Source organism: Piliocolobus tephrosceles, chromosome 10, assembly GCF_002776525.5.
Source record: "Piliocolobus tephrosceles isolate RC106 chromosome 10, ASM277652v3, whole genome shotgun sequence".
Taxonomy (NCBI): domain Eukaryota; kingdom Metazoa; phylum Chordata; class Mammalia; order Primates; family Cercopithecidae; genus Piliocolobus; species Piliocolobus tephrosceles.
Window position 1 is genome coordinate 122,179,741 of NC_045443.1, and position 25,484 is coordinate 122,205,224.

Consider the following 25,484-nt stretch of genomic DNA (forward strand, 5'->3'; position numbering starts at 1 on the left):
CCCTAATCCAACCACCCATCCACCCAGCTAAGCCAGCCATCTATACTGTCACCCACCCACCTACCTACCTAACCCAACCACCCACATATCCATCCATCCACCCACCCAGCTAACCTAACCATCTATCTTCCTACTGACCCACCTACCCACCTAACCCAACCACCCACCCATCCATCCATCTATCTGGCTCACCCAGCCATCTATCCTGCCACCCACCCACCTACCTACCTAACTTGACCATCCACCCAGCTAACCCAGCCATCTATCCTTCCACTGACCCACCTACCCACCTAACCCACACACCCACCCATTCATCTATCCACCTGGCTAACTGAGCCATCTATCCTCCCACTTACCCACCTAACCCAACCACCCACCCATCCATCTACTACTCACACGACTCTATTCTTCTACCCCCACACATCTGCCCACGCACCCACCTCCCATGTACCTCCCACCAAGCGTCCTCTCATCTGCTCATCCTCCCACTGACCACCCATCCACCCGCCCGTCCCCTCCCCTCCCCCGTGCCAACCTGGCCCACCTCAGGACCGTGGGCGTGCTGGGCTCTACGGCGGTGATGATGCCCTTCATGCCCGTGTTGTGCAGCACACTGGGCCTCTGCTGGAGGGCGTCCTGGGTCCGGGGGGAGATGGGCGAGTGCTGGTGGGCATGGGAGTGGGAGGCGGGGCGGCTGCTGCTGCCCCCACCCCCGCCGCTGCTGCCACTGCTGCCGCTGCTCTGCTCTGTACCTGGTGACAGGCAGTGGCATCAGCAGGGGGAGGCCTCCTGCGGCCCACAGGGAGTCCCGGGCGGGGGCAGTGGGGGGCTCTGATGCCCTACCGGGCCTCCAGATGGGCGCATGCTCCACCGTCGTGGAGGATGTGAGGATGGACTTTTCCCGCTCCCGATCCCGCTCACGCTCCCGATCTCGGTCTCGCTCCCGCTCGGACGAGGACGTGGTGGTTGGTTTTGTCAAGTGCGTGGGGCCTCCTAGGAAACCCAAAGGCCAGAGACTCAGCCCCAGGGCCCAAGAAGAGCCTGGCTTTGTCTTCTAGGCTGGGACAGAGAGAGCAGGGCCTGCTGCCCATCCCCAGCCACCTCCCATGGATGCTGGGGTCCCCACCCCGGACTGGGCGGTGGCGCTACCTGGGGAGAGTGGGGAGCTGCTGTGGCGGCTGCTGAAGGGCTGGGGTGCGGTGGGGAGGTAGGCAAGGCGGTCCATGGCGGTGGCTGGGGTGCCTGGCGTCGGGGGCACCAGCACGGGCAGGTGTGGCACTTGTGACAGGTCGATGATGCCTGCGGGAGGTGTTAGGCCAGGGCTGTAGCCACAGGGAGGAGAGAGGCCAGGCTGCCCACCAGCCAGATCACCCTCCTGGAGAGCATGGCACACACTCCTGGAGCCAGCAGAGCTGATGGCGGGCACCCTCCTCAGCTCCCAGCACCAGCCATAGAACCCTTTCCTGAATGCTCAGGTTCTCTCGGTCCCACCTCCTCTTCTGCCCCCAAGCCTGAGCCGCGGCATCTCCTGCAGCTGCCCTCACTGGTTCCCATCTCAGTCCCTCTGTGCCCCGTCAGCCTCTGACGCCTACACAATCCATTCCCTGTATTCAACCCTTGCTGTTCAAAATACCTAGTGTGACTTCGGCTTTTCCAGCTGAACCCCAACTAGAACTTGGTTATTCCAGAAGCATTTCTGAGGACAGCCTGGAACATGTGCATGCAAAGCAGCTGTGGGCTGTTTACGAGGCAAAGGAACAAACTCCAAATAGCCTCACCTCACATTTTCATCTTTTTTCTTTTTTTTTTTTTTGAGACAGAGTCTCGCCCTGTCCCCCAGGCTGGAGTACAGTGGCACAATCTCCGCTCACTGCAACCACTGCCTCCCGGGTTCAGGTGATTCTCTTGCCTCAGCCTCCCGAGTAGCTGGGACTACAGGTGCGCATCACCATGCCTGGCTAATTTTTGTATTTTTAGTAGAGATGGAGTTTCACCACGTTGGTCAGGCTGGTCTCAAACTCCTGATCCTGTTATCCACCCGCCTCGGCCTCCCCAAGTGCTGGGATTACAGGCACGAGCCACTGTGCCCAGCCACATTTTGATCTTTCTTTAAGCTCCTGAGGCCCCTGTATCCTAAGAGTATACACAGATGCATGCACACCCACTGAGGATGCAGCCAGGAGGCACACGCTGGCACTCACCTACCAGATGCCCACCAGCACCATGGCATGCACAACCCCAGGCCACCCACTCAGATCTGTTCACACAACGTGACCCACAAGGTTACCAGGTCTAGCTGCCTCCGCAAGGCCACAGGGGTACACGCGTGTCCTTTGGGAATAAGGCCAAACCCAGTGAAGGTGGTCTGCCCGCCCACGCACCTCGGGGGCCGGCAGCGTAGTTGAGTGCCAGCGAGGACTCGCGGGGCGAGAGGCCCCTCAGCATGTCGGCTCGCTGGGCCATGGCGGTGGCTGCGTTGTGGTGCATCTGCTGTGAGGTGATGTAGTCATTGATGATGGTCTGCCGGTTCTCCAGCGCCGCCGTGTCGGGGTAGCCGCGGATGAGGTAGGGTGGGTACAGGTGCGGGTAGGTGGGGTTGGGGGCCAGGTGCCGGGGCAAGTAGTAGGCAGCAGCTGTGGGGCACAGGGGAGCTCATGTGAGGCCAGCCACACCTAGGCCTGATGGTGTCGCTCCACCTGCCTGGATGCCCCTACTTCTGCACCTGGATAGCTTCTCCTACCCACATGTGTGGCTGCCCAAAGCACAAGCCCGAACTGAGCGTCAGACAGCAGAAAACACTGCCCCGGGACACAAGGGGCTGACTTCTATGAAGGATGCTTTTTGCATGGAAGTTGTCCCAAACATAGGACATCCCAATGCAGATGAACACACTAAAGGGATGCGACATTTTAAAAAAATTTTCAGATCATGTCTATTTGAAAAATGCATATACACAAGTCCTCATTCGATACCATTGCATTGCTAAAGGCACTGGTAAGTCCTGCAGGAAAAGAAAACCACTGAAATGTTTAACCCCACATGTCCTGCCAACTACTCAGAGAAATTCTGCTCCAACCTAAGCTGGTCATGATTACACTGTTGGGTCTTCCAATCTCGAGGCCTCAGTTTCCCCATCCAGGGGAACCTGACAGTTGATGCCTAAGGAGTCCCTGAGGGAACACTGATGAGGTCCCTGGCCCTGTGCAGCACCACTGCAGGGTTCTGGGAGCCCCGGGGCAATCACCTGCATCCAGAGGGATGCCGCGGGGTATGGAGGTGGGGTCGAAGGCCAGGGGGATGTGGCTGCGATACAGGTCCACGCCACTCACGCCCCGAAGTAGGTGCTCATAGGGCGAGATGGGGTGTGGGTGGTGCTCGGGGACGGTGCTGTGTGGGGACTTGGCGATCTCACGAGGCGTTGACGTCAGCTTTCGGTCCTGGGATGCCTTGCTAGACGACAGGCTGCCTGTGGACGGGCAAGGTGGATGCATCGGGCCTCTGCACCGGCTCCCCATGCAGGGCCTCTGGGGCTGGTGTTTATGGGGAGTCGTTTGAGGGTAGGGTCCTCGGGATTCCAAGGACCAGGCCTCTTCATTCACTCCTTCATTTCTTCATTGCCTTAGTTCACTTTTTTCCTTTGACTCATTTGCTTTTGTGTTATAGTTTTTAAAAAATTCATTATTTCATCCATTCACTCACTCAATCAATAAAAAAAAATGGATGCAGCCTCTACAATGTGGCAAGCATTGCTGTGAGAACTGGGGACACCGCAGTGAACAAAGCAGACAGCAATCCCAGCCCCCACGAACTGACATTCAATGGGAGAGACAGGTGATAAACTAGCAAACAAATGAGAATTACAGAGTGAAACACCCGCAGAAGAAAATTTTCTTTCTTTTTTTTTTTTTGAGATGGAGTTTCACTCTTGTTGCCCAGGCTGGAGTGCAGTGGCATGATCTCTGCTCCCTGTAACCTCTGCCACCCAGGCTCAAGCAATTCTCCTGCCTCAGCCTCCCGAGTAGCTGGGATTACAGGTGCCCACCACCACACCCGGCTATTTTTTTGTATTTTTAGTAGAGAGGGTTTCACCGTGTTGACCAGGCTGGTCTTGAACTCCTGACCTCAGGTGATCTGCCTGCCTCGGCCTCCCAAAGTGCTGGGATTACAGGCGTACGCCACCATGCCTGGCCGGAAGACAATTTTAAAATGTCACAGCATGTGATATGAAGTGGGGAGAGGGGGTTTGGTTAGAAGAAGCCTCCGCAAGGATGTAACATTTAAACAAAGACCCGAGGGATGGGAAGAAACCCAGTCTGTAAAGATCTGGAAGGCAGGGACATGGCAGGCAAAGAGGAGGAGCCATGCAAAGGCCCCCAGCGAAGACGGAATTGACCGAGCTGAGCATGGCCAGGGAACAAAGAGAAAGGGAGCCTGGGGCTGGGGAGGACAAAGGAATCTGGTTGAACAAGAGGCAGGCAGGGCCCCAACATGCAGGCGCCCCAAGGCCATAGCAAAATGTGTGAAGTTGCTAGAAGGATGAAAGCAGGGAAGTGGAATAATTTGATTTGCATTTTTAAAAAGTATCCGGGCAGCTGTTTGCAGAGTGGATTACAGCAGGAAGAGGGAGGGGCGTGGGAGAAGGTAGGTGAGACACCATGGTGGTCTGGGAGGTGGCAAGAAATTGGACGGGGTTTGGAATTGGAGGCAGAGCCCACAGGCCTGCAGGTGGTTTGGATGCGGTGGACTGCAGGTGGCGATGATGACCCAGGTGCAAACTAAGCTAATGGTGGATGGGGAGGCACAGCTTTCCCAGACAGGCGCCCACCCCACTCAGGCCCACGTACACCCCACTCACCCTCCTGCAGGCGCGGCGTGGGCTCCCGCGTGGTCACAGGCGAGCCTCGCGGAAGGTGGCCAGCGAAGGGTGCCCCGTGGTCCTCATAGGTCAGGGGGCTCTGCCGCGGCTTGCCCAGCTCAGGCACAATGACCGGGGCACCACGTGCAATGGAGCCCCCCGAGCTGCCGGCGGTCCCCGGCCGGCTCTTCAGGCTCTCCTCGTAGCAGGCGCGTTCCAGTGCCCGGGCGTCAGCCATCACGTCCAGTGGGTGCACAGGTGGGAACGTCCGGCCGGGGCTGCCGATGAGGGAGCGTACGTCGTGCTTTTTGGAGCCAGCGGTGGACGTGCCGGTGTCGTACTTGAGCGGGGTGCCCTGGGGCAGAGGGGGTGTGAGCTCCAGCCTTGGCCACAGCCATAGCCCAGACCAGCTGCATCCCCCTTCTGAGCCTCAGTTTGTCATCTATAAGATGGAAGTGACATCTTATCCCTCCAGAGGCAGGGAGACAGAGAGCTTTGCTAACCCTGAGACGGGCACGCTTGTTACTGACTGCCCTGCCCACCCGGGCCTGACCCTGGTCCCCAAGCTCCCTGGCGGGCTGCTGAAAGGGGTAAAAAGCTCAGCAGTCAGCTCTCCCTGCTGCGAGTGATAGGCCGTCTCATGGTCCCTGGAGTTTGCCAGAAAGACGCCCAACACCCTCACGTGGGTAAAAAATTTCCTCTGTTCAGCCTGAGACCCTCCGTGGCCCACCCAATGCCGAGCAGAGAAAGTCAGCACCCAGACACAATGCTACCTGCCCTGAGGCTTTCAGCCCCGGGGACACTGAGGTCAGGGCTGAGGTGTTTGCTCTCCGACCGAAAGGGTGGCTGAGGAAATGGCGGGGGTTACAGTCCAGACTGGGACCTTCGTAGCCAGGCCACCAGGTCCCCTGCCCCTTTTCAGCAGGCTTGGGAGACACTGATGTGGTAGGGCCTTAGGGCTCTGCAAGCAACAAAAGTCTATGTAGGGATGTCTTCGTTACTTTCACAAAAAGGGGAACTGCCCTTGTTTTTCAAAAGAATATTCTAGAGTCTGGCCCCTGTCTTGGTAATGCGGTGGATGCTTGCCCAGGACTCCATAATTGCCTAGGGGCTGAGAGCCAAACCCTTCCCCTGGCATTCAGGGATCTTACTGCTTCCACCTTCTTCCCGGCTTCAAAACCTTCCTGCAAGCTGGAACCCCTCCCGGGACACCCACCCCAATCCTTCCGCCTCACAGCCCCACAGCCCCGGAGTGGCTCCCACTCTTCTCCCCCTTCACAGGAGGCCACCTCTGCCTACATGGAAGGACGGTGGCCTTCAGGGGCTTTCCACCGAGCAGCTCCTCGTACCATCGGCACGGAACTTCCCCTACTGAGCTGGGGCTGCCTGGTGGGACTAGGGCCTCTTATGGTGCAACCTGCTGGTGGGTGCAGTGGATGCTGCAGCTATAGGAATATCTGGATTTGGGTTTCACAACTGCATTTGCTGCATGACTCTGGGTGAGTCGTTGAACCTCTCTGAACCTCCATTTACTCAGCAATAAAATAAGGTCATTAAGAAAACGACCTCAGAGCATGGCTAGGACGTGAAACAATGAACGCATGCAACATCCTCAAGCCGCGCCAAAGATTCAACGGAGGCAGTTATTCAGTTACTCGTGACTATGTTGAGTCCTGTGGCCTTGGAAGCCTGCCTGGCTTCTCTGGGCCTCCATTTCTCTCCCTGAAGAATGGGAACAACAGGAGTTCAGTGGAATGAGGTCAGGAGCCTGATGCCCCCTGCACAGCCCTGGAACTTGCACAGCCGAGGCCCGGTGATGAGCAGTTGGTTGACTGTAAGGCAGGCGAGGGCTCTCAGCCTCAGTTTCCTTATGTGGAGAGGCCCAGGGCAGTGTCCCATAGCCACCGCCGCCCCTACTAGAACTGGGCCTGCCTGCCTGGCCCCAGGCCGTACCTGCGTGATGGAGCCCTCCTTGAGTGGCCGCGGGGCCAGGGGCAGCTCGGGCGTGTGCCGCAGCTCCTCGCGCGGGATCTCATGGATGGAGCGGCCCGCCTCCTTCACCGTGGCCACCAGGCCCTCATGGGCCGGCTTCAGCTTCAAGGGGCCCAGGGCCTGCGTCTTGTAGGCCTCGGTCAGGTCCCGCGGGGGCGGTGGGGGCGGAGGCGTGCCCTCCCGCTTCAGGAGCTTGGCCTCCCGACGCAGGTAGTCCTCCTGCGCTTCCACGTAGGACCGAGGGATCCCTGCCGGGCGGACAGCACTGACCGTCACGCCCCGCCCCGCCCCGCCCAGACCCACCAAGAGCTTCCGCACCAGTGGGTTCTGGAGCTAGACTGCCTGAGTTCGAACCCCCACTTGCTGTGTGACCTTGATCAGGGAATCTGATCTCTCTGGGGCTCAGCTTCTTCATACATAAAACGAGAATATTAACTGAACCACCTCAGTAAGTCGTGAACACTATCAACTCATGAAGCTAAAACCACAGGCTGGGTGCAGTAGCTCACGCTTGTAATCCCAACACTTCGCGGGGGCTGTGGCAGGCAGAGAGCTTGAGCTCAGAAGTTTGAGACCAGCCTGGGCAACAGGGCGAAACCCCATCTCTACAAAAATACAAAAATTAGCTGGATGTGGTAGTGTGCATCTGTGGTCCCAGCTACTCGGGAGGCTGAAGTGGGAGGACTGTTTAAGCCTGAAAGGCGGAGGCTACAGTGAGCTGAGATCGTGCCACTGCACTCCAGCCTGGGTAAGAGTGAGACCCTGTCTCAGACAACAACAGCAACAACAAAATAAAAATAAAAAAATAAAGACCACAAAGCTGCCAAGTTCACAGTAGCTGGCTGTGCCATGGACCAGCCACGAGAACCTGAAAGAGTTCTCAGAGCTCTCCAAGCCTCTCCCAATCGCATGTGCCTCACCAGGATGTTCTGTAAAACGATATGCAGGGGGCACCTGGGTTAGTGCCAAGCACAGGGCAGTTGCTATGTAACACCTAAAAGCAGAGGGGTGATCGGCGGTCTTTTGCTTTTCATTTTTGTTTTCAAATAAGTAAGAGACACCCTTGCTCCGTCACTCACGTACTGATCACGTACGCACGTGCTGCAGGCCTTTCTGCATTCCTGTCCTGAGTTCCCACCACACTCTGGCTGTGTCTCTCCCCTCCCGTGCCCTGCTTGACTGTACACCCGTTGGGGGCACCCAGGGAGCAGGGGACAGGGCGGTACCTTGTGTGATTGACCCGCGGATGTGGTGCTGCTCTTTGAGGTGGTGAGGGCTGTGTCGCTCAGGCGGGATGGCACGGCCCATGAGACCTGGGTGGGAGGGGGCAAGGCCATCATTCCATGGGTCCCTGAGCCGGCACTGGGCAGTGACAGGGGTCAGTGTCTACAGCCACCAGTGGTCGTCCCCGCGATGATGGTGGAGTAAGACCCGGCACGTGAAGGTCCCTGCGCTGCCTCCAGATGGAGCCTCAGAAAGCCCAGCCTCGGTTTCCCCATCTGTAAAATGGGGTCAGCCGTTCCCCCCACTGCCCTGCAGGGGGTGCTGAGAGATGAAGTCCCTTCCCTGCTATCACCTTCGATGCTGGCCGAGGAGATGGCTCTGCCCACACGGCCTTCCATCATGTCGTAGGTGCGCTTGGGGGCAGCCGTCTCGTGGGGGGGTCCTGAGCTGCTTCTGCCGTCTTCCTTAGAGCACTGGGTCACAGACATGCCGCCTGGAAACCACACAAAGCACGTGGTTTTTGAGCTGGGCACGGGGTGACCGTGTGCATGGGCCCAGGACCGTGGTGGACAGGCAGGACAGGCAGAGTTGGTGGGCAAGAGCCAGCAGTGCTTCTATGCTGGCCCCGTCACAAGGCCTCACAGCTGAGGCCTCCAGAGGGAGCCCACAGCCTGCAGCCCCCAGGCCTGCCAGCAGGACCCAGGAGCTTTTCCAGGGGGTTACACAGTGGGAAAAGCAAGGCACGCTGCCTGCACTCCGTACCCCAGCCCTCCAGGGTGCTGGTCTGCAAGCAAGGGTGTGCCTGTGACCACACATGAGCATGCGAGTCTGTGGTCACACACACGGGTGCTGACATGGGGCGTGAACATGTGCACACACATGCATGTGAGCAAAGACGCATCAGCAGAGTGGATGTGGGGGCAGGTAGGGGCACGCGTGTGCATTGATGCATCAGCAGAGTGGATGTGGGGGCAGGCAGGAGCACGCGTGCGCACTGATGCATCAGCAGAGTGGATGTGGGGGCAGGCAGGGGCACGCATGTGCGTTGGCACGGGTCTGTGTGTGCAGGAGTGGATGTGGGCACACGCCTGGCTGCTGAGAACTAAGTGGGTCCATGTACACACATGTACCAGGGTGCCAGGCAGTACACGGCTTTGCATGTGTACACGTCACACCCAGAAGCCTGTGTCGATGTGCATGTGAGTGTCCGACCACGAGTCCGCATGTGCATGGAAAGGTGTGTTGCAGGGAGTGGTGAGGGGGTCTCCGTGGCAGGAGTGGCCTCGCCAGGTCAAAGGAGCCCAGATTGGCCCGGCTCACCCCTCCCCGGACAGGCAGAGGGTTGAACAGACGGACGTGGCCCCCGAAGGTAAAGGCTTGGCTTTGCCCATCAGCCAGGGCTCTCCTTCCAGGGCAGCTGAGTCCAGAGCTATCAGAAATGAGCCCCCGCACCACCCCTCAGAGGGAATGACCAGCTGACAGGCTCTCAGGCTTTCAACCATTGCTTCGTGTGGCCCACAGCCCATGAGCTACTCCAGTGGTTGCCAACAGGAGGGTACTGGGTTGCTGTTCAGAAAACACTCCAAATTAACCGCCAATGTTTAAACATTGGGGGATTGCAGATAAAAACGGAGAGATGGGAAGCCTGGCTGACCGGTGGCCGTGGGGAAGTGGACGGCGTGGGCAGGCACCAGAGTCCTCCGCACTCCCTATAGTCTCACACCTGCTGCTGCCCGCACTGCCTACCTGGCCCAGGGAGCAGACGAGAGTTTGAGGGCCCCGACTGAAACCCATGATGAAGACGATATACTCAAGGCCTATAAAGGTTCAGGCACTGGTCTGGGGTCCCAAGGTGGGATTCTACCCAGTGACCTCTCAAGACAAGCCCTTGACTAACCCCGCCACCAGCCCTTCCCAGGCTTCCCGCCACCCCCAGGGCACTCAGTCCAGGGGCACCAGGGCATGAGCTGGCACCCAAGACACAGCTGCAGGCCTGTCTCCAAGGCTCTCTCCGTGGCAGCAGGGAGCGCATATGTTCCTAAGCCACACAGTGCCACCTCCACTCCCCAGGCCTGGGGAGGGGGCCGCGGGCACAGGCGGAGGCGGATGGAGGAGAGGCAGTTCCGGGCCTTGCAGCTGCAGTGCTGAGAGAGGCCCATTAGCAGCTTTCATCTGCACACCCCCGGGTGTCCTAGGCTGCCAGGCAATTCTCTTTCCCGGCACTCGACTCCCTTAACTCCTTCCTGGCAGGGTCTCCTGGTTCTGGAACCCAGAGCCCAGAGAGGGAGAGGATGGGGGCTCCGCAGCACGCGCCTGGGGCGCGGCAGGGTGAGGCGCATTCTGGCCGTGGCCTCTTTCATGGCCAGTGAGAGACTGCGTGGTTTGTCAGTACCGTGCCGGAGGTCTGGTGGCGTGAGCCTGGGCTTCTGCTCTGGGCCTCAGTTTCCCTCCTATGCTTCTAAAAAGGTTGGCCACAAGTTTGTTTCCTAAATTGTAAAGAACTAGGCAGAGGTGGGATGCAGCTGAGGCCAAAGCTTCCCTGCTGCTGGCTTGCATACCTATGAGATTGTGCTTTCTGATGTCAACCCAGCCCTGCCTCCCTGTGAAGCTACTTCAGTGGGCCAAGCACATACCTCCCCTGGTCCCTGGGCCTCCTCTCCTCCCGCGACTCACCCTCATAGGACAAGACGTGGCCCTTCTTGCCTTCGTAGATGACGTGGCCCTTGGGCAGGCTGTCCTCCCGGCCGCGGTCCAGGCGACTTGGGCTGTCCTCGCCGACGATCCTGGTGATGGTGCCCTTGTACAGGACGTCAGCTGGTGTGCCCTGCAGGTGCAGAGGGGTGAGCGCCCAGGAGGCTGCAGCCCAGGACCCCTCTCAACTCAAATGCAGACACACACGTGCTTACAAGCCCATGTGCCCACCGATGCACACGTGTGTCCACACACACACTGTCTCAAAAGGGTAAGAGCTTGCACGGAACAAACCCTGTGAGGAAGCTGAAGAATGAGGATCCCTTGTCCAGTGCTTCCCATGAGCACTGGACACTCTTCTGGGTGCTCTCTATGGATCCGCTCATTTAATCCTTGAAACTACCCTAAGGCAACCCTATTGATTATGCCTGTTTCAGATGGGGAAACCGAGGCACAGGGAGGCACGGTGACTTTACCTGGGGTCACCTGGCTAATGAGGGGCAGGCGGGGACTTGAACCCAGGCGTTTTGGTCCTAGAGTCTGCGTCCCCAGCACTGCATGGGTTTTACTTCTCAGAGCCTTGACATTCAGTTACTGAAAACGGTAACTGGTGGGGATGCTGGGGTTTCTGCTCCTGGGCTGTGCCCATGACCACGTCATGCACTTTGGTTTCCTAAAACCAGGACAAGGACTCACGTCAGGGCAGGACACCAGAAATTTTCGTTCTAACCCAGGTTTTCCACCTCGGCCCTCCTGCCAGCTGGAGCTGGGCCCTTCTTTGTTGCGGGGCTGTCCTGTGCACTGCGGGCTATATGACAGCATCCCTGGCTTCAAAGCACTAGATGCCAGTAGCACACGCCTCCCCAGTGTGTCCCTCACCAAGTTAGGACAATTGAAAATGTCCCTAGACAGTTGGAGGCACAGCTTCCCTCCGACTGAGAACCACTACCGTACAGGGAGTACGCTCCCCGTCAGAGGCTGTGTTCAAGCAGAGGGCAGACGGCCACGTGGGGCAGCATGCTGCCTCGGGTGACTTTCAAGAACATAAGCATCAGAGTTAGAATATGACTTTGGAGTCAGAATGTTGGGTGTCAAACAGCAACTTTACTACCGAGTTACCGTGGGACCTCCTGTCTGAGCCTCCGTTTGCACATCCTCAAAATGGAGACATTCTGCATTGATGATTGTCAAAGGCAGCTGGCACAGACAAGGGATCCCCAAATCTCAACATCCCTCTTCTCTTCCTAGGATTCCAGGAGCAGATTCAACGGTAGGGGCCCTACTGTGTCCCAAGACCTGGACCAGTGAGCTCTGAGTCTCTGGCTGAACTTGCCCAGCTGGGGACATTCCCTGGCAGAGGGCAGCACCTGGTACCCCGGGGTGCTCATCGCAGATCCTGGTCTTTGTGGAGGGCAACAGCAAGATGCCCTGAATTCCAATGAGCTACCCCCAGGCTTCTCAAAGCAAATACTCTGAGCAGCATCCCCCTGCAGTGCTGTAAGTCACCTGTGCACTAAAGTATGGCACAATAGGTGCTAAGTCAGGTGACAGCTCCGGGCAGCCACCGCTCCCATCAGGAAAGCACAAGGGGAAGCCTGCAGCATCCTGGAGGGAAAAGCCCCACCCGGAGACAGCTGATACAAGTGCCTCCCTTTCTGTCTCCAGCCCTAACATCAGATGGTCCATGTCAGACTGGGTTTGTACTGCAGAAATCAGTGGCTTACTGAATACCACAATAAATGATTTAAAAGTGTGTGTGGGGGGGCTCTCCATGGTGAAACTGAGGCATCTGATTTTTTTTTTTTTTTGAGAAGGGATCTTGCTGTATTGCCCAGGGTGGAGTCTAGAGCACCGTCATAGCTCACTGCAGCCTCAAAATCCTGGGCTCAAGTGATCCTCCTGCCTCCCAGTCCCGAGTAGCTGAGACTACAGGGATGTGCCACCATGCCCAGCCAATTTTTAAATTTGCTGTAGAGATAGGCCTCTTTTTGTCCAGGCTGGTCTCAAACTCCTGGGCTCAAGCTATCCTCCCACCTTGGCCTCCCAAAAGGCTGGGCTGACAGGCATGAGCCACCGTGCCCTGCTTGATGTTTTTGAGCTACAGTATTTTAGAGGTGCCATCTTCAGGGACATGGACAGAGAACAGAAATCCAGCCGGTGGCCCCTGCTCTTGGGAGAATACATGGCACAAACTCCCATTAACAGGGAAGCTTCTGTTTGCATAACGTCTGCTTCCAGGAGATGAGCCTGTAGCCTCTTGCTCTTGGCCCCAATGAACTCTACTCCCAAGATGGGCAGGAAGTCCCTGGAGGATCAGGGAGCTGCGACTTCCTTGAGCCTCCCTCGCCAGCCGTGGAACCACATGGTCCCTGCCTGTGGCACCCACTCGGCTAATAAAACGGCTCTATGTGTGCAGGCCACACGCTGACTTCCTCACCATCTGGTAGTGAGACTGCAGGGAAGTTTGACCCTCGCCTGTCTCACACGTTTTTGGCAGCTGGCTCTCTGCCAAAAGCAATCAAAGAGGTGTGTGTAACTGGGAGGGTTCGAGGAAGGGTGCGGGTCATGGCCACCCAGGAACCCAGAGCAGGCGGACGCCTGGGAACCTCAAAGGTTCCTATGACTTTAGGAGTGCTAACTCCCCCAGGAATAGTTAGCAAAGGGGAAACTGAGTCAGGGCAGGCTGCTGCCTGCCTGAGTGGGTGATGGAGCTGGCACCCGAGGGCCCTCAGCCTGACTTTTGCCCAAAGCACTTGCCCTTCCCACTCAGCACAGTTGCCTTTGAAAGCTCCGAGTTTTAAAACCTACAGATTTCAGGGAAGGACGAAGTGTAAATGGCTCCTCTGTGGTGGGATTTGACGCTGCCTGAGTCAAAAACACCTCCCTGTGGACCATCCTGTTGCCCGAAGCTCCACTGTTAGAACATGTGTGCGTGTGTGCACATGCATGAGCCCACACTCTGTCACTGTGTTCTAGAGCCAGACACTCGTGGCACAAAACCCTGGGTCCACAGCTCACCAGCTGCAAGGCTGGGGCACCAGTTCTGGCACGATTCAGGAACCCTCTCATGCTCTGTCTTTGCACATGCTGTTCCCTGAGCCTAGAACGTTGTTCCCTGAGATTCCTGCATGGCTTGCACCCTCAATTTCTTCCAGTCACAGCTGACATGTCACCTTCCTCACCTGTCTAAGCAATGTCCCTGGCCGGGCATTCTCAGCCGCAGTGCACTAACGTTCTGCCTCTGCCTGCTCAGTTTTCACCAGCCTACTTATTTATCCTGGTCTGTTTCCTTCCACTGCATGGCAGCTCCCTGAAAGCAGAGTTTTGAGCTGTGCTTGGCAACCCCAGTGCCTGACTCCATGCAGACAAGATGCAAGTTCATGGAGTGAACTGCTGTCCCCCAGTCATCACCCCGTCGGCTGAGGCTAATGGTTTGGTGACAATGAGGGGTTATAAGATGGGCTGGTCCCACGCTGGTCCCAACCCATCCTTCAAGCCGCACCCCAGGACACCTACGTGGGTGATGGAGCCGCGGTACGTGATGGCGCTGTCCGAGGGCACCCGTGTGCTGGGAATGCCTTTGGTGATGCTTCCGCCCGGAACTGAGCCCAGAGCTGTCCCTGGAAGACACAAGACGCGGGGCTGAGGGGGTGTCTGTGGCCCTTCCTTCCTCAGGCCCCGGTCCTGAGAGCCACCCTGACTGAGCGGCCCACAAGTTGTGCTTGTTTCAACGCAGAGGGAGTCCCCCTACCCCTAAATGGTGAGGGAGGCGGCTGTGAAGAGGGGCCCCCAGACCCTCTGGGAGATGATGCTCCCCAGCAGGTTTTGAATAAAGGGCCCCTTGGGCATCCCGGGAACAGGGGCAGATGCTGGGGGTCCAGGGCAGAAGGGCCCCTCACCTCTCAGCACGGACGCCTCCTGGGCCGTGGGCACCCCCAGGCTCTCCGGTGGCCCAGCCTGGCCCCGTGGGGACAGTTGCTCCTGCTTCACTCCGCTGAAGGGCGCTGAGGACCAGTAAGAGGAGCGAGTCACGCGCTGCCGGGGCAGAGTCCCGGGAGGCTTGTCCCCACCCAACCTGAGCCAGGGGCTGGGAAGCGCCGCCCCTCCTCACCACGTTCCAGCCAGGGCTGCTGAGGGGGGACCTCCCAGCTGCTACCTGGAGTACCGTGGGCCGAGATACCCCTTCCTCTGCCCCGCCCCCACCCACAGGACAGCCGGACGGAGCCCAGCCTGAGCCACCCAGATGGATGGGCCAGGAGCCTTACCCAGCTTTTTGGGGTCCATGGGCAGGGGCAGCCCCATGGTGACGGGGCCCACCGGGGCCTTGGCATGCTCTGAGTACGGGACGTGGAGCTGGACCGACATTCCCTGTAGGCGCAGAGTTGTGGGGTCACGGGGGCATCCTGGTCCCTCCCCCACAGTCCTGAGTGCCTAATGCTCCTTTCACAAAGCCCATGTGTGGGTCAGAGGCCGGGGCTGCTGTCCAGCTGTGTGATGGCAGACAAGTCACTGCTGCTCCCCAGCCTCGGCCCCCTCCCCTGTGAAGTGGCCGTATCCTCTGAGCCCCTTGCATTTGCCCTTCCATTTCGCAGTGGGGGAAACAGGAGGTTAAGTAACTTGCCTGAGGCCACACAGCCTGGTTCCTGAGCCGTGCCCTTGACTGCAACACAGAGTGACCCCCCAGGGACGAGGCCCTGAGTACCTGGGGCAGGACCCAGCCAGCTCAGACCGCAGAGGCCTGAGTGGAAATGGCCCCGGCCCCCACCCAGACTTCACTGGTGCCACTGCCCCCACTTCACAGATAAGAAGACCAAGCCCCCAAGAAAGGAAGAAAGGAAGGGCTGCCACTCACCTGGGAGATGGCACCTATTTGCCTCTCGAGGACGCTGGGGTGCTTGGCAGAGGAGATGAGGGGAGGCGGGTTGGAGATGGTGGGTGGGCGCGGCAGGACGGGCCGGGCAGTGTCATGGAGGCCCAGGGGCAGCGGGTGACCTGTGGAGCACATGTCTGTCCATTGTGGGGCCCAGGAGCAGTCCTGTCCCTGCTGGATACACACCCCGGGCTGCACTCCACCTCTTCCCTCTCCTGGCCAGGAAGCGCCCATCCAGGCGCGCCCCTCTGTTGCCCTGCCCGGCTCTGTCCTCATTAGTGACCTGAGTCCTAGATGCAGACACCACTATCCTGGGGAAGCCTCCACCTCCCCACCGCCCAGGTCCTGATCCAAGCCCCCTCAACTCTCACCTGGATCCCCTAACTGGTCTTCCCGTTTCCACTGTAGCTTCCAGTAGCCCCTTCCCCTTATAGGAACCAAAGGGACCTTTTTGGAAAAGTCTACTGGTGCACACCCGCCCCCTGCTGTGTGCCCTCGATGGCTCCCCACTGCCCTCAGGAGAAAGTCTCGGCACCTGACTTGGCCTTCAGGCTCGCCTGGCCTGGCTCACTGGGTACCAAGCTTCGGCAGTGGCGGCCGGATTCAGTTTCTCAAGCGTGCCTGCTCTCTCCTGCCACAGGGCTTTTGCACATGTTGTTCCGTCTGCCTGGCATGACTTTCCCTGTTCTGGCTCCCTGGGCCCACGCATCCCTCGGGACCAGCATTTACCAACACAGTCTGTGCCAGCCCCCGGCTGTGCTGCTATGCAGCTGGCAAGGCCCAGCAGGACTGCAGGACCTAGAACAGGGCTGAAATGCAGCCTCACAGTCTGTGAACCAAGGCAGCACCTCTGCTCCCTCCCCAGGCTCTTCTACCATCTGCCCATTCTCCAGCTCTAAGCCGTCAATGGAAAACCTAGCTCCCTCTAAGCCTGCCCCTCGCCAGCTCAAGCACCTGCTGTGGCTCCCTCTTGCCAGTGGCTTCAACCTCAATCCTGGGGCAGCTTTCTCAAAAAGTCTCCCCCTTTCCCTCCACTGACCAGGCTGTCCCTTCAGCCGGGTCCCATGAGGCTTTAAGGTGCTTCTGTGTGCAGCTCTGAGCCAGTGCCAACAGTGCCAACAGTAACTGGGCCCTGGCTGAAGGAGAAGCCCATGCTCAGGCTGAGCTACTTACCAGGTGGAGCGTAGGAGAAGGCTGAGGGGTCCGGGGCATGCGGGGAGGCCTTGATCACCTCACGGGGGGGCACGGGGAAGGGCAGGCCGGAAGTCCAGCAAGGGGGGCCCCCAGGCAGCTTCTGGGCCTCGGCTGCGAAGGCTGGGAAGAACACAGGCTTCTCTGCTGAGGGCAGGAGGCGGGGCAGTCAGACCTCGGGAGCCCTGGCTGACCCTACTCAAACGGCCTTCCTGCACCCACAGTCGTGGCGGCCTGTGACAGCCTGGGCTCCTCTGGGAAGCCCCCCAAGTCTGCCTGCCCGGGCGCCGCTCTGTAACCCCATGGTGTTCTGCTCAGCAGGGGAGGGGTCTCGAGGTCTGGGCTGGGGGCTCTCAGCTGCCCCTGAGGACGAGAACGGGACCCTGTGGCTCTGCAACCCCATAGGCACTCAGCCAAGTCCAGCAAGCCAAGGCCCCTGGACAGGCCCCTAAGCCAGGAAGTGGCGAACGGTATCTCAGGGGGTCTGTCTGCCCCTAACTTTTTTGAGACAGGGTCTCCCTCTGTTCCTCAGGCTGGAGTGCACTGGTGCTGTCACAGCTCACTGCAGCCTTGACCTCTGGGCTCAAATGATTCTCCCACCTCAGCCTCTTAAGTAGCTGGGAATACAGGCGCCCACCACCACACCATGCCTGGCTAATTTGTTTTACTTTTGTAGAGATGGGGTCTTGCTATGTTGCCCCAGGTTGGTCTTGAACTCTTGGGTTCAAGGGATCTTCCCACTTCAGCCTCCCAAGTAGGTGGGACTACAAGCACATGTCACCACACCACGCTTGGCTAATTTATGGTTTGGTTTTGTAGAGATGAGGTCTTGTTATGTGTACCCTGGCTGGTCTTGAACTACTGGGCTCAAGAGATCCTCCCACCTTGGCCTCCAGAGTGCTGGAATTACAGGCGTGAGTCACCACGCCTGGCCCCACTGTCTGACTTTGTAAATATGCTATTACTGGAGCGTGGTCACATCTAGTCATTTATTTATTGTCTATGGCAGAACTGAGTCCTTGCAAGAGATTGTCTGGCCCACAAAGCCTAAAATATTTACTCTCTGGCTCTTTGCAGGAAAAGTTTGCTGGCTTGTTCTCTACACAATGTTGAAGGAGGTAACCTGTGATGTGTGTGCATGTGTGTGCGTGCGCACACGTGTATGTGCATACATATACTGGAAGACTGAGTTTCCCCCGGACTTGTGCCCTGGCAAGGTGGGCAGCCCACAGGAGGCAGGGGGGCACAGATGCAGGGGAATTCTCATTCTTGTGTGTGAGTGCATGGATGTGTGTGTGTGCCTGTGTGTGTATGTTGTGGCAGGCAGTGGGGGGTTATAAGCCCAGACCCTCCAGATAACAACCGCAGCGTCAGCCTCAGTTTGCTGAGTGGTACTCAGCACAGGCACTGTGCTCAGGACCCCATGGCCTCCATGAGCCTCCTGCTAAGCTCATACAGAGACTGCTGCCAGACCCATTTTACAGAGGGGAAACTGAGGTACAGACACACCAATGGGCTTATCTGAGTTCACCAGCAAATACTCAGCCGAGTCAGGATCAGAAGCCCACTGAGCCAGTGCAAACAGCGACTGTGCGCTGGCTGGCTGAGAAGCCCCAGCGCGGGCAAAGCTACTTACCAGGCGGAGCGTGCAAAGGGCAACACCAAGAGGTAATGCTCTCTTAGGCCTCCATGGCTGACATGAATCTAAGCATGTTCACTCATTTATTCTCACAGTACCGTACAAGGAACTGACTGATTATCCCCATTTCACAGATGGGAAAACAGAGGCCGAGAGGTTAAGCCACCTGGTCAAAGGCTCCAGCTAGCAAGTGGCAGATAGCAGCTTCGAACTCAGGCACAGGGGCTGCAGACCATAGCCTTAACCCGGACTGCTATGCCACACTGCCTGTGGCAGAGAAGCAATGATGGGTCCTAGATTTCAGGCCTGGGGAGATCCTATAAACTCAGCAGGGCCCAGGGGCTCAGGCCTGGCTTCATGGCATCTTCCTGCCGGCCTGTCACCCTTTGCTGAAATCTGTCCTCAGCTCTGACCCTCTCCCTGAGGACCAAGCCTGGGGGAGATAACCGGCCAAGAAGCTGAGCAGAGATACAACTTGGGAATGACAGAGGTCTCTGGGTGCTGCGACAGGAATGGCAGGCAGGGGTCATCTATCACGCCACCTCCAGATGAACAGAAGAGGTTCTGAGGGCCCACTGGGGTGTGGCAGCGGAGGACAGTGCTAAGATCAATCCATGATACCTGCCGTGAGCAGAGCAGGTGGGCAAGGAGGCCTGTGTACCAAATCGCCCCCAATTCTCTCCCGGAAGACTGCGTTTCCCTGAACTCGTGCCCTGGCGAGGTGGGCAGCCCACAGGAGGCAGGGGGGCACAGATGCAGGGGAATTCTCCTTCTTAACCAGTCCCCAGTGGAGGCAGCTGTACAGGGCCTGCCTCAGATCTGGAGATCCTGCAAACGCCCTGGACCTGGCCCCTCTGGCTACCCAGCCCTGTCTGCCTCTGGTGCTTCCTCCAGCCTAGTTCCAGAGAGCTGGGAGGGAGAGGAGGGGAGCTGCTCGATGCAGGAAGGCAAGCTGGGGTTAGGCCAGGCTGGGCGGGCGGCCGAGAGCCTGGAGAGACAACCTGTTCCTCCAGCTGGGCCCAGGGGGCCCCGAGGGACCTGCTTGGCTGCGCCGTTCTGTGTGGGAGCCAGGGGCAGAGAGGGCTGGCTTCCTGAGAGACCAGAGAGGTAGCACTGGGTGTCAAGTTCATGTGTGTCCCTGTGGGAGCTGAGCTGCAAGCCAGGCTGTGCAAGAAAGGCATGCGGGGCCTGACGCCAGGTGCACCGTCCCCATGGGGAGTGAGGCCAGGAAACGGCACAGGCCCTGGCCACACCAACAGGCTGAGTGCCAGCTGCAGAAACTGCTGGCCGGTGGCTCCCTTTCTCCCAGGACAGGGGCCTGTGACCTGGCTCAGCAGGACCTGGCTGGCGCCGTGCAGTTCCAGCCCTGATCAGATCTGATGCTGGCCAAAGCTGCTTGGGCCCCTGACATGGATACACAGCTCCTTCCAGGGCTGGTGCCCCAAACCCGCAACATCTCCCAGAGCCACCCCCTGGGCCGCACACTGTACCCTGGCCCCAGGCAGCCCAGCCCTTGTCATGAGGCATCCCGATTCCAGCGAGACATCCCTGGCGTCATCCCCACACCGGGTTCAACGCCCCACTGGCTTTGCCTCCAAAACAAACTCCCGATGCGCCCTTCCTTCCACCTCCACAGCCACCTGTGCAGTTCAGGCAGCCTCTGTCGCCTGCCAAGAGCAGTGCTGTGACCTCCTGCTTCTGCCCTTGACTCAACAACGGCCAGAGAGAGCTTTCCAAGATATAAATCAGATAACAAGCACCCCCTTCCCCTTCCATAACACATGCTCACTTCAAATCCCTCCAGCAGCCCCTGCCACACCTGAGACAAAAATCCACTGCCTGCTGTGGCCTGAGAGGCCCTACACAATCCGGCCCCCACCTCCCTCCCCGTCCACCCGCCCACCCTTCCCCGGCCACACCACCCCCGGCGACTCCTCACACACCCGAGCGTGCTTCCACACCAGGGCCTTTGCACGTGCTGTTCCCTCTGCCCGCAACGCCCACCCAGAGATCTCCCATGGCGGGGCTGCTCCCCCCTCCACAGGGTCCTTCCCGGAGCTGCCTCTTCACTCAACCCGTTTTGTTTCTCATGATGGACGAAAGACTCTAAAATCATCTTGCTTCATTACGTGTTCCCTGGTTTAACACCCTCCTCACTCAAAAGAACAGCCGCTCCCCACAGCAGAGCTTCCCCTTCTCCCTGCCGAACCCCCACTGTCCAGCATGGTGCTTGAGGCCTTGGGTTTCAACAAATGTCCTGACCCACCAGCCTCGGGTGGACCCCAGAGGCAGAGGCTGCAGTGAGCGGAGATCGCGCCACTGCACTCCAACCTGGCGAGAGTGACGCTCCGTCTCAAAAAAAAAAAAAAAAAAAAAAAGAGAAGGGGGACGTCACACCCAAGGCAGTGGGGAGGGGACAGTTGGTGATAGCTCCGGTCACCAGGGTTCGTCGCTGGGCTGTGCTGGTCAGGAGGTCGGCCTGGGGTCCTGCTGCCCTCAGACCTTTGGAACAGCCTGCCAGCAGGCGCCTGGGCTAGCCCAGGGTGGGTAACCTCTGGGGAGGTAGCCCTCAACACCTGCAAGGCACAACAGCACCTGCTGCATGCCAGGCTGACCTGGAGAAGATGCCTCTTTGGGGACACAGGTTCATAATTTCTTGGGCCCAGTGGGAAGTGGGGCAGAGACTGAAGATCCAGAGAACAAGCAACTACGCCTGCCTGTCTCCTAACCTTGAGCTTCACGTGATGACAGTGAGGTGTGCCCGGGGCCGTCACTGTGACACAGCTGCTCAGGAGTCACCCCCCCCTCCTGGCTCCTGGTGAACCCAGAGACCTGGGCCTGGAGCAAGCTCAGAATGCCAGCTGGGGAGGACAGCCCCTCCTGTCCAGGCCCCAGAGCTGCCGCCAGCCAGGTGCTGGGCCCCATCTGTGATTCCAGAAGCTCCTGCGTGGACTGATTCACACCGAATCAGAGGCTGGGCTGCAGACACATTTTTGTGTATTCACAATGCTTTTGAAAATTTTGAGAAGTTGTCTATGTTGAGAAACCAGGGGGATTTCACATAAGAAGATGGATTTCTGGCTTTGCTAGAAGAACCACCCCAGGCGTGATTTGCCACGGGGTTACTCTTGGCCAAGGCCAAGACATGCCCATTTCAGAGAAAATATGAGTTCTCCAATTTGCCGCAGTCCCTACCATTCCCAACTGCCTCCGCCTGCTCAACTGTTCCATTCGTTTATTTTGCTTTCCCTGCCACTGTGGCCGTGGGGTTTGCAGCAGCTGCTCTGGACACACAAACATCCCTTGCCCGTCAGTCCCCTGCTGCCCCAGCCCCCCTCAGCCACTGGTGTGCACTCACCCTCCTTGTCTGCGGGGGGCGCCGGGCTCCTGCTCTTGCCCCGAGGGCTGCTGCCAGGCTGCTGAGGGGCGTCACTCTCCGGCTGCAGGTGCTGTGGCGGTGGTGGGGCAGGGGGAGCTGGCTTAGTGGGAGCTGCGTCCTCCCGGGGGGGTTCATGGACTTTGGTGACCTGCTGAGGGAAGCAGGCAGAAGTGAGCATCCACAGAGGGTGTCCGAAGGTGAAAGGGTCAGGGAGAGACATGCACGTGACCAGCCTGGAAACCAAGGCGTGGGAAAGCCAGTGACATGCTCAAGGTCCCCAGTGGGGCAAGAAGGGGAGGTCTTAGCACAGAGCACATGGGGGAGCCCACCTCCCAAAAAGCCTGGCCCAGCTGCCTGGTGGTGGACAGGGGGAGCCACCTCCCAGAACCTGGCCCAGCTGCCTGGTGGTGGACAGGGGGAGCCACCTCCCAGAACCTGGCCCAGCTGCCCGGTGGTGAACAGGGGGGCCCACCTCCCAAAAAGCCTGGCTCAGCAGCCTGGTGGTGGACAGGAGGCTGGAGCCTGCTGTTACCATCTCCTCCAGCTCCTTCCGTGGACCCAAATCCTCTGGGTCTCAGGGAAGCCAGGACTGAGTAACAGGACTCTGTGGGCCTTGGGGGACTGGGCAGTGCAGCCTGGCACGCCCTGAGCCCATCACTCAAAGCCCCGAGGGACCACCAGCCTGGTCAGCTTAGGTTCTTTTAGCCCAGAGCCCCCAGTTGCATCTGGGAAGCCCAGACTCACCTCCCTAGAGAAGGCACCTCCGCGGGCCCACCCACCCAGCTGAGAGAATCTTCCAGGGGGGTGTTCCCGGAGGGCCCCAGGGTCAGAACCGGTAAGCCCCACCCTTCCCTGGCCAAGTTGTTGCTATAGCTGAGTGGGTGAGGGAAGCTCCTGCCTCCCCATGACCCAGTATCTAATGTGGGGGTTCAAGAGTGCTGCAGGGTGAAAGCGGGGAGGCGTTAGGCTGCCAGTCCCTGCCTTCACCGGAGCCCCATCCGGTGCGCGTGCCAGCTTCCCCAGCTGTTCCCACCTCATCTCCACGGGGATTTCTCCAGGAAATAGGAGCAGATGGGCTGGGCTGCAGGTGCACGCTCCCACCAGTGGGATTCTCTGTCTCGATGAACAGGGAAGTCAAGGTCAGGGTGGGCTCTGCGGGGCTCTGGGGGTGGGCACTCACGATGGGGGGGATGGCAGCCGCTCGCTGCTTCAGCTGCTTCAGGTCCAGTGGCTTCTGGGGCGAGGCGTTGGCCCGGGGGTCGCCAGTTGGGGTGAGGAGGCTGGGCCTTGGAGACAGCAGCCTGTGAGTACACGAGCATCATCAGCTGGGGGCCCACAGCCGGACTCTCCCAGGTGGGGCGCTGTTGGGTTTTGACGGCCTCTCCCGTCTCAAGCCCTGGGGACAAGGCTAAGGCCCTGAGACGTGAGGTGACGTGCAGGTCACCCAGACAATGTCAACCGTTTCTCTTGGGGAAACAGACCGAGATTTGGGGCCGGGGAGGGGAGGCACAAGTGGGCAGGCAGGTGCCTCCTCACTCACTCCCCTGGTTCTTGCAGGCCCCATCAGGGGCCAAGCCAGCCTCCCCACCCTGGCTGAGAGGCCAGCCGGGCAATGCTAGAGGCCCAGGCTGGGATCAAACATCCCCAAAGAGAGCCCCAGGCAAGGAAAATCCCAGAGAAGCCCGACCTGAGGCCCACACCACACGTGGCCCTCCAGAAGCTGCCAGAAAGTCAAAGAATCAGCCCAATTCAGGGACAGAGTAATGAAGAAATTCATCAAGAGATTCCTCATCACTCGAATCTGAGAGGCTCGGATGCCAGGGCAGGACAGTGGGCATGGAGCCGAATGAGCTCCGGTTACAGAGGCAGGAGTGGGGGAGCTGCACCCACTTCCTGGAATCTCTACCACACACTATCCATGAAGGACGAGGACATGAAAACAAGGGCCCAGGCCACAGGCTTTGTGTGGAGGGGTAGGCAGGGCACGCCCACTGTCCACCAGTCAGCCACAGTGACAGTTCCTTCCTCTGTCTGCTACGGAGATGCACAACCAGAGGCTGACACAGGGCACACGGTACCTAGCAGAGCATGCATTGAGGTGTGGCTCCCAAGCTGCTCAGTGGGTGCTGCTTCCTTCAGGAAGCCTTCCAGGATTTCCAAGGCCCCAACACTGGGCACAACACCTGCCATAATCCCCATCTGGCTCCCCAGTTGGCATGAGGTCTCTGAGGGCAGGAACTGGATCCGCTCCAGCCTGAGAACCCTTCACCTGCCCAGTGCGGCTGCCCGGGGCTGCCCAGTTCTTGACTCCCTCCTGCAACCTGCATTTGCTGGGCATAAAGCAGCCTGGCCTGTATTTGGGTGTATGGAGGTGGCCTGGCCTGCGTTTGCGGGTACGGAGGCTGCCCAACCTGAGTTTAGGGATATTTGGAGGGAGCCTGGACTGTGTTTGCGGGTATGGAGGTGGCCTGGCCTGTGTTTGGGGGTATTTGGAGGCGGCCTGGCCTGAGTTTGGGGGTACGGAAGCAGCCTGGCCTGCGTTTGGGTGTATTTGGAGGCAATGCAGAACCCCGTCTGTGTCCTAGGTCTTCTGAGCTAGTGAAATGATCACATGGCAGGTGTGGGGGCAGCAGACACGGGCCTGGAATTTAGTCAGAAGGCAAAACTTCTGGGTGCAAGAAGCCAGCAGGTCCTGTCGGCACAGCCTCTACTCTGTGCCGTGACCACAGTGACGACATCCTGTGCAGACTGTAAGCCACAGCCTACTGGCCTCGAGGTGAGAGCTGTGACAACGGGGACACAGCTCATACCACCACACCACCCCAGCACTCAGCTGCCAGTGCGGGATACCAGGCGCCCAGAAGCACCCACCTCCTTCCTGCAGATGAGCAGGGCCGATGCCCAGGGTGCTGAGGCCTCTGCCAGCAGTCCCCTCGCCACTCTCTGCCATAGCAGGACCATGGGGTCACCGGCATGTGACCAGCCTGTCCTGCAGGTACCAGCCTGCTGCCCGCATCTGCCACATGCTCAGCTGAGCGGGGAGAGCAGACACAGACTCGGTGATGCCTGCTGAGGCTGCCCACGGCGCACAGGCGGGGGCCAGACGAGGAAGGTCACCCTGACTCCTGCATGCACCTCCACCGCCCCCACCACCGGCCCACTCTCCTCCCTCCCCTCCCTCCACCTGTCCAGACCCTGCGTGATCTCCCAGGACCACCTAAAGCCTCTCCTTTGGCCGCTGCCCTGCCTCGCTCCCTGGACCTGGGCCCAGCCAGGCCCTCCCCGCCATCCTCAGGACAGGGCACTCTGACCCATGTTCAAACACAGGTGGTAGTCACCCGTCCCAGATTCTCCGCCTGCGGCTTCAACTGCCGCCACCCCCATGCCCCTCCCCCCAGGTTTATCTACTGCCATCCGTTTCAACCAGCTTGCACTTGCAAGCTTAAATTTAAAACAGAATGCTGCAGCCACTTTGGAAAGAGGGCGGCGAGTCCTCATTGCCCTAAACCCAGCAGCTCCACTCCTAGGCACACACCAGGCAAATGAGAGAAAACATCCAGGCAGAAACCTGTACGCGCCCATCACTGCAGCACCGCACAGCCCACAACAGCCAGAAGGCAGAGACAACCCGACATCCAGCAAG

General features: G+C 58.9%; 1 protein-coding gene across 26 annotated transcripts in view; it reads right to left on the minus strand.

Annotated features, from left to right (window-relative positions):
• NCOR2 (nuclear receptor corepressor 2) overlaps nt 1–25,484 on the minus strand; it is a 240,904-nt gene that overhangs the window by 14,414 nt on the left and 201,006 nt on the right. For 13 of the 26 annotated variants that reach the window (XM_026457393.1, XM_026457404.1, XM_026457401.1 and 10 more), the window contains 17 exons: nt 23,022–23,142; nt 21,821–21,992; nt 16,806–16,970; nt 15,615–15,754; nt 15,028–15,130; nt 14,662–14,766; nt 14,279–14,382; nt 10,745–10,895; nt 8,424–8,564; nt 8,074–8,160; nt 6,809–7,095; nt 4,856–5,210; nt 3,245–3,466; nt 2,382–2,633; nt 1,150–1,299; nt 844–993; nt 536–752 (listed from right to left, as the gene is read on the minus strand). In XM_026457393.1, the coding sequence (XP_026313178.1) occupies nt 536–752; nt 844–993; nt 1,150–1,299; nt 2,382–2,633; nt 3,245–3,466; nt 4,856–5,210; nt 6,809–7,095; nt 8,074–8,160; nt 8,424–8,564; nt 10,745–10,895; nt 14,279–14,382; nt 14,662–14,766; nt 15,028–15,130; nt 15,615–15,754; nt 16,806–16,970; nt 21,821–21,992; nt 23,022–23,142 (2,922 nt within the window). The remainder of the gene's footprint in view (nt 1–535; nt 753–843; nt 994–1,149; nt 1,300–2,381; nt 2,634–3,244; nt 3,467–4,855; nt 5,211–6,808; nt 7,096–8,073; nt 8,161–8,423; nt 8,565–10,744; nt 10,896–14,278; nt 14,383–14,661; nt 14,767–15,027; nt 15,131–15,614; nt 15,755–16,805; nt 16,971–21,820; nt 21,993–23,021; nt 23,143–25,484) is intronic. The other 13 variants (XM_026457417.1, XM_026457416.1, XM_026457402.1 and 10 more) reach the window with 6 other exon arrangements.